Source organism: Camelus dromedarius, chromosome 3, assembly GCF_036321535.1.
Source record: "Camelus dromedarius isolate mCamDro1 chromosome 3, mCamDro1.pat, whole genome shotgun sequence".
NCBI classification, from domain to species: Eukaryota; Metazoa; Chordata; class Mammalia; order Artiodactyla; family Camelidae; genus Camelus; species Camelus dromedarius.
Genome location: NC_087438.1, coordinates 52,534,293 through 52,547,548, shown reverse-complemented (window position 1 = coordinate 52,547,548; position 13,256 = coordinate 52,534,293). Strand labels below are relative to the sequence as shown.

The 13,256-nt window shown below is 39.5% G+C and overlaps 1 protein-coding gene across 4 annotated transcripts in view; it reads left to right on the top strand.

The window, feature by feature from the left end:
- DMGDH (dimethylglycine dehydrogenase) overlaps nucleotides 1-13,256 on the top strand; it is a 53,625-nt gene that overhangs the window by 2,765 nt on the left and 37,604 nt on the right. For 3 of the 4 annotated variants that reach the window (XR_010378795.1, XM_010975035.3, XM_031447084.2), the window contains 4 exons: nucleotides 547-645; nucleotides 2,461-2,625; nucleotides 5,351-5,555; nucleotides 11,547-11,795. Coding sequence is in view for 3 of the 4 variants with exons in the window: in XM_010975035.3 (XP_010973337.2) it covers nucleotides 547-645; nucleotides 2,461-2,625; nucleotides 5,351-5,555; nucleotides 11,547-11,795 (718 nt within the window). In the remaining variant the exon portion in view is untranslated. The remainder of the gene's footprint in view (nucleotides 1-546; nucleotides 646-2,460; nucleotides 2,626-5,350; nucleotides 5,556-11,546; nucleotides 11,796-13,256) is intronic. The other variant, XM_031447094.2, reaches the window with a different exon arrangement.

The window sequence follows — 13,256 nt, the reverse complement described above, 5'->3', positions numbered from 1 at the left end:
TGTTCACCCATTCACCAGGCTCTAATTCCCAGGAATTTTCCAATTCTTGGATTTTGGAAATTTCAAGAAAGGGAACAGGAGGGCTGCTCCACTCAAGGAAATAGTGGGGACTGGGAGAAGGAAAAGTCTTTGCTTGTTCACAGTCCTTATCCTTAGAGGAACACACATGTTTTGCTAGTTTGAGTCCACATTGTATACCATCCCTTCATATTCTTTCCAATGGCATATATTCCTAAAGTCTTTTAAGTCATCCCGTTTCTTCACCTGTTGTCGCATTTCTGAATCTGCAAACATCCCTTGCCCGAATAACTTTTAGGGACTTAATGTATATTATGTTTGTTTCCTGGCTCTCGCATTACTTACGTGGTTCAGATGGGTTTTTAGAACGGTCACAAGCCTTGTGCAATGTGTGTTCTCATCCCAAAGGACTGGTTGATGATTCTCAGTTTCTTGCCAGCAGTAAATTACTTCTTAACAGATAAACCATCAACATTTTGAGAATGTTCTCTTTTTTTCCCGGTATTTCCTTTCCTCCCCACTTTTAAGGCAGGTTTAACAACTTACTTTCATCCTGGAATAAACTTGAAGAAAATACATTATTATAGCATCAAACTTTATGAGAAACTGGAAGAAGAAACTGGACAGGTAAAGGCATTTAACTTGAAATTGTCTTTTAGGTCAGTTTCTCAAAGATACGTTAGATTTCTGAAGGATTTTGATACCATCATGTAGAGCTGTGTGCCCTGACATCAGTGGTATGTGTTGTGTTTAATGTGGTGGAGGATTCTAATGAGCATTTAAGATAAGAACCTCTGGAGACTGCTTCACAATCAATTTGACTTCTTAAAGTGTTACCTATGTAATTACCTGCTTTCTTGATTTTTTTAATGAAGAAGAGAATGAAAAGCAGCTTTCAAAAATATCTTTAGTCAGCTGCTGTATCTAGACACTAAGAAATCAGAGCCTTCCAGCACTGGATTGCCAGGGATCTGACAAAAGTACGTGACGTATTGTCAAATGGCTTTGAAAAATACTTCGCCTAAAGCCCCTCACTTTTATTTTTGTCTCTTCTCATATATAATGGGACTCTCAAAGTGGCAGGCAAGGAGTACCCCTAGACTAAGACTAAAGTCTACTTAAATTAAAAAAAAATATTTATTTATTTTTTGAGCTGTCTAATTTATTTTGCACACTTTTAAATTCCTCTTTTTTGGGTTTCCTTTTTTGGGGGGGGGGTAATTAGGTTTATTTATTTATTTTTTAATGGAGGTACTCGGGATTGAAACCAGGACCTCATGCAGGCTAAGCATGTGCTCTACCATTGAGCTGTATCCTCTCCCCCTCTACTTAAATTTTTCATGCTATTTCTCTTGCCTAAAACCATCACATGGCTCCTCACAGTCTACAGGACAGCAGCCAAAGATGAAGGGCCTTCATCAGCTGCGCCCTGCCTGCCTCTCCAACATATTCTCTTGCCAGTCTTTGCCCTCCTCAGATGCTTCAGCTCTTCTTAATGATGTACAGTTCTGGAATGTACTGGGCTCTCTGCCTGAAACAGCATTCCCTCTGGCCCTCATTTCAGCGTTCACTCTCCACCCTTCCTAAGGGTCATCCCCTTTGAGAGGCTGTCCTTGATTCCCCCCACCCAGTGGTCAGGCAGTGCTGGGGGCACATCTCTGGGTTCTAAGACCATGTGTGCACACCCTCTTATAACACAAATCTTTCTTAATCATGGTTGTTACTTTACTAATTGGTCTTCCCTACAAACCATGGGCAAGTTGAGGTGAAGGACTGCATCTTATTTTGGGGGGAGGGAGATAATTAGGTTTATTTATTTATTTATTCATTTATTTATTTTTATGGAGGTACTGGGGATTGAACCCAGGACCCTGTGCATGCTAAGCACACACTCTTCTGAGCTATACCCTCCCATCCAAGGACTGCATCTTTGATCTGTGTCCCCGACGGCCTCGCTGAGTGCTTGGCCAACTAAAGGACTTCCATACCTGCCAAATGAGTGTTTATTTCAATTCACACTTAATTTCATCACTACAACATTCTGATTCTTTACGTCCCTCCGCAAATCCTTTGTTTTCCTTTTTTTTCTACATAATTGTCTTTCACTCTGTGCGTGAACACTATCTCATGTTTCTGTAATTATGCATTTAGCTGTGTGCCTTTAGCTGCAGACTATAAGCTCCATCCAGGCAGGGTCTTTGCTTCTCTTGTTCACACCAGCATCTCTGGGGCTTAGCATAGTGACTGGCATAGAAGAAGCATCTGGTAAATAGTTGCTGAATAAATTTGTCTTTTTATAAGACGCAAATAAGTTATATAATTGCCTCCTTCACTGCATAGTAAATCTCTTTTCTTGACATTTGCGTTTTCATTGTGCTGGAGAAGAACCATGTTGGAGTGCCAGATAATGACTGATTTATTTTGTTGGCATCATTATCACAGGCGGTGGGATTCCATCAGCCAGGTAGTATCAGAATTGCTACAACTCCTGTAAGAGTGGATGAATTTAAATATCAGATGACTCGGACTGGCTGGCATGCAACAGAACAGTATATTATTGAACCTGAAAAAATTCAAGAAATGTTCCCTTTACTCAACATGAATAAGGTATTTATCTTAAGGGCATTTTCACCATTTGTTGACTTTAATTAAGATTAGAAAATGTTATTTAAAAATTTAATTAAAAATAGAAAAACTTTGTGCACACATATTGAATGGCAAAATCAGATGACTCATGCTGAAATTTGGGTAAATTACAAGGTGGGTAATTATGTATGCTAAATAAAACAAAGGTAGTGAACAATCTTATTAGCTTTCTATCTATGACAACTGAGGAAACACTTTCAATACCTCTCTGTGACTGTATCCCCCAGATCTAGAGGTTTCTATACACAAACCTTCTGTTTGAGAAATGCAGAGAAAACAATAACCTGATGTAGTAAATGTGTGAATAGAAGGCCTGTGTTACTAAAATTGTTTTTTACGAAGTCAAAGGTAGAAGTACATGTTATATTGCTACACAAATGTCACCTGACTCATGGCTGTACTACCCTGACAGGCTCTGTGTCAGGTATTGACCTAGTTTTAACCAAATCTGGCTGGAAAAATCCACTTGGGAATTTAGTGTCTTTTTGCTGGGTGATAATCCCATTTGAATAATAACAACGACTAATACTACACTACCTCACAGGACAGCACATGCTTCTGTACTAGGCGTGATGCTAAGCCCTTTACATGTATAATCTCATTTAATCTTCACAATCATAATAGAAGCTGTATATTATTACTAAACTGGAAGCTGCAGTTACATAGCGAGCCCAAGCACATCCAGCTAGAAAGAGCTGGAGCAGAGATTTGAAGCCAGGCTCTCTGACTCCTTTGTACGTACTACCTAAGGGTACAAGGTGGGGCTGTTCAGGGAAACAGAGGCTTGTGTTCCTCCCTGGTGACTCCTGCAGTGTTGCTGATCCCTGAGGGTTCATCGCATTGATCTGGGAGTTGGGTCTGTCTGCCCTGGTGAGTCTTTACAGGCTACTGGCCCTCCCTTGTCTATAGTTTTGTGTGATGTCAGCATGGTGGCCGATTGGTGTTGGATTGCATTGTCTGCATTGAAATTCTGCCACTACTAGTAGGTAGAATATTCTTAGATCTGTTTGTATGTCAATCTTGGAATGCTTTGCTGGAGGTCCTCACCATCAGAGATTTTTCTGAAGGACATTAGTCAATGAAATGTGTGAGAAGAGTATTCTCTGAATCTAGGCAGGGTGTCAAATCAAACAGATGGTCACTGCAGGCGGTCACATGGTCACTGTGTGAGGACATATCCATTATAAAACACCAATGTGACATTTGGAAGTCTACTGTAAATAGCAAATTCCATTAAACTCAAAAGTCTGTTGCACTAAACCTATGATAAGAGATTGGATTAGTAATCCAAAACTTCCCACAGAGAAAAGCTGGGGCCCAGATGCCTTCAGCGGTGAATACTACCAGACATTTAAAAAAGAATTAAGATAATTCTTTACAAATTCTTCCAAAAATAGAAGAGAAGTGAACCCTTCCCAATTTATTCTAGGAAGCCAGAATGTATTGCTATGCTACCAAAACTTGACAAAGACATCACGAGAAAAGAAAGACCTGTATATCTTACGAACATAGATGCAAAAATTCTCCACAGAATACTAGCAAACTGAATTCAGCACATATAAAGAGTATTATTTAGCATAGCCAAGTGGAATTTGTCCTGGTTCTGCAGGGTTGGTTTAACACCTGAAAACCAATCAGTGTAATACATCATATGACTAGAGTAAAGGACAAAAACACATGATCATCTCAATAGATGCAGAAAAAAATTTGCAAAAGTCTCTTGCTTCTAGTTGGTGTTGGAACAGATCTTTGTTGATGGATGAGGCCGAACTATACTACTTCAGTGCTCACTCCTTGTTTCATCTGAGTTTAATTCTTTGTTTCCCCCACAATGCCTACCCTCAAGCCCATGCACAAAGTAGGTATTTAAGAACTAGTTGTGGAATGACTAAATCAAGTATACATTTTCTTGACACCAGATATATACTTAACATGTGTATTTATTAATAATATTAAATAATTAAATATAAATAATTGATCAACTAGTATTAAATTTGACAGCAAATTTCAGAAACCAAAATAGTAATGCCTAAACAAGAAAGACTTTTATTTCTTTCATTCAGGCAGTCCAGGGCTTGAATGCGGACTCTTTTCCATGAAGATTTCAGGCCTTCTGGATCATTGCTCTGTTATTCGTAGCGTGTGACTCTTTTGTTCTTATTTCAAGATGGCAGCTAGAGTGCTAGCCATCATGTCTGCGTTCCAGACAGCAGGATGGAGGAAGGAACAAAGAAGAAGGGGCAGAGGGCATATGCCATTGTCTTTTCTAAATGGTTCATGGAATCTGCCATGTGACACTTTTATTTGCATTTCATTGACCAGAACTTAGTAGTAGTTTTAGCTATCAGGTAGAACTAATAGTTGCCAACTATTGGAAACTTTTTGTTCTTAGTGGTCATGTGTCTAAATAAATATTTGTTTTCTATTGCTATGCTGGGGAGAGGAAAATGGATCTTGGAGACAATTGCAGGCCTCTTTCAAATAGCCTGTCTACTTAACTCTCAGTGTGAGTCCTACCTAGGTCTGAGCTTGGAAATGAGGGGAAAAACAGTGGAGACTCAGCAATCTGATGCCATGATGCATTTTTAAAGTCCAGTTTTATTAAACATTTGCTGGAAGGATATATTTACACTGAATGGATATATATTCATTCACTTGAATATTGCCTCCTTTATGATCAATTTAGATTTTAGCTGGACTGTATAATCCTGGAGACGGTCACATTGATCCTTACTCTCTAACTATGGCCCTGGCTGCTGGGGCTAGGAAATATGGTGCCCTTTTAAAATACCCTGCCCCGGTGACTTCTTTGAAACCCAGGTCAGATGGAACATGGGATGTTGAAACACCACAGGGATCTGTGAGAGCCAATAGAATTGTGAATGCTGCAGGTAAGTGTCATATTTTCTTTAAGTAGTGAGTTCTTTTCCTAGTGGCAAAGAAATAAGATATCTAGGCATGAAGTAATGTCTTATACTATGAATGTTGTTATGAAACACTGTGATGCTCCCCTGGTGAACATTTTGTCTGTTTCTAAGCTACAGAGCTCTCCCTCTATCACTTTGCTCTTGGTATGTGAGATACGACTTTGTCCTTGGTTTTCCATAGCAAGTTGGTATTGCTCTCTGTGAGACATTTTATTCTGCTCCAGATCATGTTTTGCCAAATTATGCTGCTTTTTCTTTCCTATGTTCACTGTTTCAGTAATAACCAAATTCTAATGTTCAAATTCATGAGCAACCTCTTTGCTCTCAATTTGCTTTTTAGAGCAGATTTGATCATTTGTGTTCTTTCTCATCCATTTTGATTACTTGACTTTATTCAAAAAACTTTTTAATCCTTTTCCTTTCAGTGTATTTTTAAATATATTTCATAATCTTTTCTTTGGGTTGCTCTGTTACAATTTAGACTCAGAGTAGTGGAGGCAAAAGGGATATTTGAGAGAATCTAACAACTCACTCATTTTCCATTTGTGGAGACCAAGGTCCAAAAAGGTTCTGCTAATTGGCAAAGTGACCGTTACGTCAGAGCCAGGACTTGGATCTGGGTCTTTTGATCCTTGAGTTAACACGCTTTCTAACAGGTCATTTTGCCTGTAAAATAATTTTCAAATATCACACATAAAAAATAAATTTTGTGCAAATGAAAATGCTTGCATAGTCTAAATAGGCCTAATAATTTATATTTATCTACAGTTCGTAATGGTCAATTTAGAGCCTAAAATAAACATGAGGCAGCTACTGACTTTCTCGTGGTCTGCTCTTTGAGTCATTGCTTAAATTTATAAAATAAAAACTGTCTTTATTATTTATAAAATCAGATGATATGCTACGAGGACATGGCAGAAACATGTACCCTTAAGATTCTTTCTTCTAAATCATAACTTCTGATTGGTGTTATTTTTTTTAACAAGGCATTTTTAATGGTCCTGGAAAAAGTCATATGTCTTCAATATTTAAGAGTTTAAGTTAATATTTCTGAATCTTTCTAACCCATGACCCACATTTAAAAACCATAAAAATATTTGCCTTCTTTTATATAATTTGAAATTCAAAATAATGTAAAATGACTTGCCTAAAAAATAAAAGGGCATAAAACATTGCTTTGTTTTTGAACTTTAGTTGTCCCCCCACCCCAAGGGAATCCCCATCAATTACCCCCTACTGTCCTTGGGCACCCCAGTCTCAATTCTGCTAGAAGACCTAAGGCAATGAAATAATTCATCCTTTTTTTCCAGGTAGTAAGATTTCTTTGTATTCTTGCAACTTTCTTTACGGCCTTATGAATTCAGCCTCTAAAAACATTTGACAGTTTTCACAGTGATAGTAAATACTAAAGAAACACGCCCTGACTTCATATCCAGCAGCCATGGCAGACATTGCTAATTGATCACTGCACTCATTTCAGAGAGTCTTGGACAAATCCTACATTTTTGTTGACACAGTGCTTTGGGCAGCTACATACTCCCAACTGGTATTTGGAGAAATAACATAGAAGACTTTAATTTAACACATTTATTTATTGTTTTCCTAAAACGGATAAATATTTATTTGCACAATACATTGCCATTGTAATACATTTTTCCCCCCAAACCATAATCTGTGAGGAATAAGGAATCCCTGAAGAGAAAAAATGATTTCCAAAGAGATCTGACCTAAATCCAGTACACTGGTTACCAGATGAAGTCTTCTGTGCAGCTGTGTAATCTCGTGGGGTGATCGGAGCACGGGAGGACAATACCAGGAGATCCTGCTTCGTTCTTTGCTTGTGATGCCTTTAACTCAGCCACGTCCGAGTTCCTGTCTTTGGGTCTCAATAACTCCAGGCAGCTCCTTATTCAAAGCTGTGTAAAGAACTGGGCTGTCTCAATTCTCAGTTCTTTCTGCATTCAGATCGTATCTCTGGCCCATATCTTTTTTTCCTTTTTCTCTTCCATCTCTTCTTTTCCACTGGACATAAGTTTTTGGAGAAAATCTAACTGATCACGTATTAGTAGTCTATGGAAGGTGTGGAAGGGTATGTGTTTATTTATTTATAAGTCTGTTTTCAAAAAAACCTTAGGAGTTCCCTAAGAAGTAAGCCTCTGTAATTGGGGGTGAAGTTTTGGATATGGCCTCTTCTAGAATTAAAGCTAACAACAATTAATTTTATGAATAGAAGCAACCATCTGCAGACTGCATCATGCTAACATGATTTGGAATTTGTGTCTGATGGAATGTTCCCCAGAGTTACTCAGTGAGACCAAGTTGTCTCACAAATTCTGTTGAGCCCCTCAAGCAGCTCTGAAACCTAATTACAATAACCAGGATATAGACTTGAAAATATAACCAAAAGATGAAAGATGTGAAGGTTGCTGGTATCTACTCAATTGTACCATAACCTGCTAAAAGTTTCTTTATGTGGAGTCATGACAGAAGGCTGCTGAGTCTTCAGGATATCCGTGAAAAAGAAAGTCTAAAAGTAAAAATTTGTCAGTTTGCTGATATGTCTCCAGCACTGTCCAGGTCAGTGGGGATCTTTTGACCAGAAACACATTATTGCTGATGGTATGACCTGGGCAAATTACTCATTTGTAAGACGGAGCTAATAATTCCTATCTCAATGAGTTATTATGATCAGTAAATGAGCTAATAATGTAAAGTACCCAGAAAAGTCTTACCACATAGAAAGCACTAAACAAATTAAGCACAATAATGATGATAATTATTGTGATTATTATAATTATTTTCTTGAAGGTCTATGCCCTGGTCTGGGAAACACTAGCATCAGATGTCTCAGCTTCTTGGTACCAGCCTTAGGATTCCCCGCCCCTTTCACTTGCTGTGTAGACATCCAGCATCCATTATGCTGGTAAATTGACTTCCCAAAGAGCTTTGTTCTCAGTGTAGGTGCCTAAGAGTCACAGTGGGAAGTTTCCCAGGTGGTCTGGCTGGGAAGCTGTATTTTAAATAATTACTGCAGGTACTATACTGTCTGCACCAGATGGTCTATAAAATATCTTTTGAGAAACACTGCTGTGTAGGTGTTCCTACAGGAGAGAGAATGTAGGAACCTTATTCTTGAGCAAACAGAGCTGAGGAGCAGTTTCTGGTACTTCTGCCTTCTTGGTGTGCAGTAGGCTACCGTGCCTTTAGTACTGCTTAAACACAGTTTCACTCTACCTTCATTCTGCCCCTACCATCAGGGGCAGCTCAGGGGCAAGGGCAGTAGCTATTTATTATGATGCAAGCTCTTCCTTTGCACAGTGATGAATATCTCTCTTGACCTCATTTTCAATTGACTCATTAAGCCTGAGATAACTTTGTAAACTTTACTTAAGAATTTTCCTAATGTAGTAAAGTCAGAAATGTGATTGGGTCGTGCCAACATGAAGCCCAGGGTTCAGCCAAAAACAATTGCTTAACTTTGCCAATACTTTGCATCAGAGAATGTCACTGCATAAACCATCATTGTCCCTGCACCCTTCATTTTAACTCCACTTCTATTAATCACTGCATTTTAAAAAATAGTACCTATTTTCAGTGCTCATTTTTGTTGACTCTTCTTTTCAGTGTTTTTCAGGTGATAACAGTAGATGATAGAGGATTCCTCCACATTTGTCTCTCTCCTCTTTGAACTTAGGCGGGTGGGTGATCTGGCAAGGGTTGAAGTGTAATCCTGGCAAGATTTGGGTTAACTTGCTTGACATATAGAGGAAGAGAATGCTGCCAAACATCACCATCATAGGGGAAAACAGTGTAGAGCTATGGGGTTTGGAACAATGTAGTTATGTGATACTTATGCATACATTTCCACTTTATTTTAATGATTGAATGCATTAATAAGCAGGCAATTAGGCTCAGAAATGTATAAATATGTTTGACTAGGACAAAACTTATTTTCTTCAATTTATGTTTTTAATTGAAACGTATATAGTAAGGATACTGCAGTGATCTGAACTGCTAGTCGTAATATTTTGGCTATTTATATTTTAAACTGCGCCAGTGCGTGTAACTAGAACATGTGGCTTTACCATGTTTTCCTACGAAGTCCTGACATTGGTAATTGACATATTCCTACCAGCAAGAATAAACTAAGTCTTTATTAAAAGACCACCAAACAGCCCTAATGCCCACAGGTAAGATTTCTGGTTTGCAAATGGGCACCCATTTCTGGGACTGTTATCCAAGTGTGACCAACTTAGCTGTTAGACCAAAACAAAACAACAGAACACAAGAAACACAGGAGTGATGTTTAGATGGCACATGAAAGCACATAATCTGGGTTCCTAGGCTCTTTTTTTTTTTTTTAACATTTTTTATTGATTTATAATCATTTTACAATGCTGTGTCAAATTCCAGTGTAGAGCACAATTTTTCAGTTATACCTGAACATATATATATTCATTGTCACATTTTTTTTCTCTGTGAGCTACCATAAGATCTTGTGCATATTTCCCTGTGCTGTACAGTATAATCTTGTTTATCTATTCTACAATTTTGAAATCCTGTCTATCCCTTCCCACCATCCACCCCCTTGGCAACCACAAGTTTGTATTCTATGTCTGTGAGTCTATTTCTGTTTTGTATTTATGCTTTGTTTTTCTGTCCTAGGCTATTAATTGGTGATTTGCATCTAGTGCTGAACTTTATAATGACAGAAACTTCAGAACTCCTTATTAGTTTGAAAAAAAAAAAAAAGCAGAGACAGAAATGGTTAAAAATCTAGAGAATGCAACCTCTTAAAGAAATAACTTAAGATTCTCTAGTCATTTGAATGATTATTCAAAATTATTATGAAATAAACAAGAAAGTAGAATCCCTTCTCCCCAAATAATTCATTGATGGGTCAGGTGACCCCACATCCCTGCCAAACAATTATTTTTTATCATTTTAGATTTTCAAATATCCTTATACAAGTGAAGGAGTCTTGGATTTTTAAAATAGTTTTTCTGTAGCAAGAAAGCCAATAAGACATAGCAATTCCAGGGTCTTCCAGTGTAAACTTGAGCCCATCTCTTTCTCTCGCTGGACTTCAGTTCCACCTCTGTAGACGGAAGACCAGCGGGGAGAATCAAGGGTCCTTTCAGCCACAAGCTATCTGGTTCCATCTTTTGCAAAGTAAAAAAATAACATTTATTTCTGCCAAGAACACGGTCCCCATAACACTGTGAAGGATGAAGCATAGATTGTGGAATGACCCCTGCCCCCATTTGTGAGCCCTCCCCACTTCGCTGTGACACCTCCTACCTCGTGCTCTGGACTCCCAGGGCTTTTGTGCCTTTGCAAGAAAGGATCTTACTAACATACTCAAACTAAACTTTTAAAATAACATAGAAAACTTAATGTGCTATCTCTCTCCAAGCATATACATTTCGAAGTTTAAGTTAACAGAACAATTCTGTATTTGTAGAATTTAGTTGGGTGGGTAGAGGGCCTGACCAGCAGGGCTTTATTACGCATGATTATTATGTTGGTCACATCAACACGGGGCCTCTTCCGTTGCTTGACCATCCCTGTTCTGCAAGTAAGGTCAGTCCATTACTGTTTTTCTTATCAACATTTGTGCATTTTATATATTTGGGTTGTAAATTTTTTCCCTTCAAATAATTTTTTTTTTCTGCCCACCTTTGCTTCTGGGCAAAATACTTTTTCAGGAATGGAGTTCCCTTAGATTACAGTGTCTTCAAAACTCTGGGGTAGCATAAAAGATTGTCTTGTCCTCTCTTCCTCCATTCAGTTTTACAATGACAAAAAAATTTAAAGTTGTTACGACATTCTTTGGACTTTGCCATGAGTACTGAATTCTTCTAAATATTTTCTTTTAATTTAAATCACTGTATCAGTGTCAGATGTGGTACATTTATATATGTGGTGGCACTGCAAAATGACTTTTTGTTTTAGGATTTTGGGCTCGTGAAGTAGGCAAGATGATTGGCCTGGAACATCCTCTCATTCCAGTGCAGCATCAATATGTTGTTACATCAAGTATACCTGAAGTGAAAGCTTTAAAGCGAGAGCTCCCTGTGCTCCGTGACCTGGAAGGATCGTTTTACCTCCGACAGGAAAGGGATGGACTTTTGTTTGGTCCGTATGAAAGTCAGGAGAAAATGAAAGTTCAGGACACGTGGGTCACCAATGGAGTCCCTCCAGGTGGGTTCAGCAAACAGAAGTGTGTGCAGGTCTCACACATGTATTTTGTCCTCCCTGTAGCTCTGGGCTGGCTGCAGAATAAGATGACACTATTAATACTAGACCATCAGATACCTGGGACATTGGATGTGAGGAATTTGAGGTGAATTCTGTTCTCATATCCCTTTGAACTATCACCACAGGGAGTGAGGGAGGAGAGTTGGTGGTGGAAAAGCTGATAAAAGATGCTCCCTGCTGCTTTGGGAGGCCCCAGGTGATTTTTACCTGCCCACACCAACCTCCAGCCTTCCCCTTTTTCCCTCACTCCCCCTCCTACTTGGTCTAGTGTCTAGATTTGGATATAGCTGCTTTTGTGCTTTGACAGTTGGAAACACGACAGGTATCAGAGATAGGACATCCAGCCTGGTAAGAATGAAAGCTTCCAAGTCTCTAGCAGAGCAGGGTAGGTGGGTCTTCTAAACCGAAGCCCTCCCTGATTGCATCAGTGGATGTGAAGGAGCCTCAGGGCTCTAGGCTAAAGCAGGATGTACCATAGTTACTCTTTCAGGTTCTGTAAGGGAGAGAAGAACCTTTTTTTTGTTTTTCATGAAACATTTCTGCAGAGGCAGATGAAGGATTGGGTCACCTAGGGAAGTATCTCAGGTTTTAATCTATAAAAGAAGTTAAAATGTCATGGGGACACACTTATTATAGGGAATATAAAGAAATGGAGGAAACTGTGCTTTCTAGAGTTACACTTTGATAAGCTAGTTGGGCTAGGGAATGACTCCCGCCTCCTGCTCTTCAAAGAACACCTGGGTCCCGGTCACTACAACTGATTGCTAAATTGCCTTTTGCAGGAGCTGGGCCAGTGAGCTGAGGGCTTTGGTTTTGCTGAGTGGGCTTGGCATGTGTTTGGGCCTGCATGGAACAGCTCCGGATCCCAAAGGGATAGCTGATCTGCCACCTGGGAGCCTCCCTCTCTGCCCCTCCCCGACTCTGACAGCCTTTCCTCCAAATAAATGTTGAACAAATATTTAAATAATTCCAGTTGGAGGGAGAACCTCAGTGTGGGCTGGCCCTGGGCACCCACACGTCCTAGTCTAGGTGAATCTGCAGGCCTCCATGCCACTGACCCAACCCACAGTCCAGAGGAAGAATGAGAAGCTGGCTGCCACTTGGGAACATCACCAGTATGGGTGGAGGCCTTTGAGAAGCTGCTCTGTGGCCCTGCCTTCAATCCCAGTGCCAATTATGGCTGAGAAGATGATTGTCTTCCAAGACCCTGACTCTTTTCCCAGCATTCTAGCCCTCAGATATGTGTGGAATGGGGTTGAGGCATGAGGCCTCCATACCATTCCTTCCCTCCTGAGAGTTAAAAGGTGTCTAGAATCCTAGAGTAGTTTAATCCTTATCCCCAGGGTCCTGACATGACTGTGTAAACTCCCATTGCCCTCACCTGGGAGGATGGAGCACTTTGAT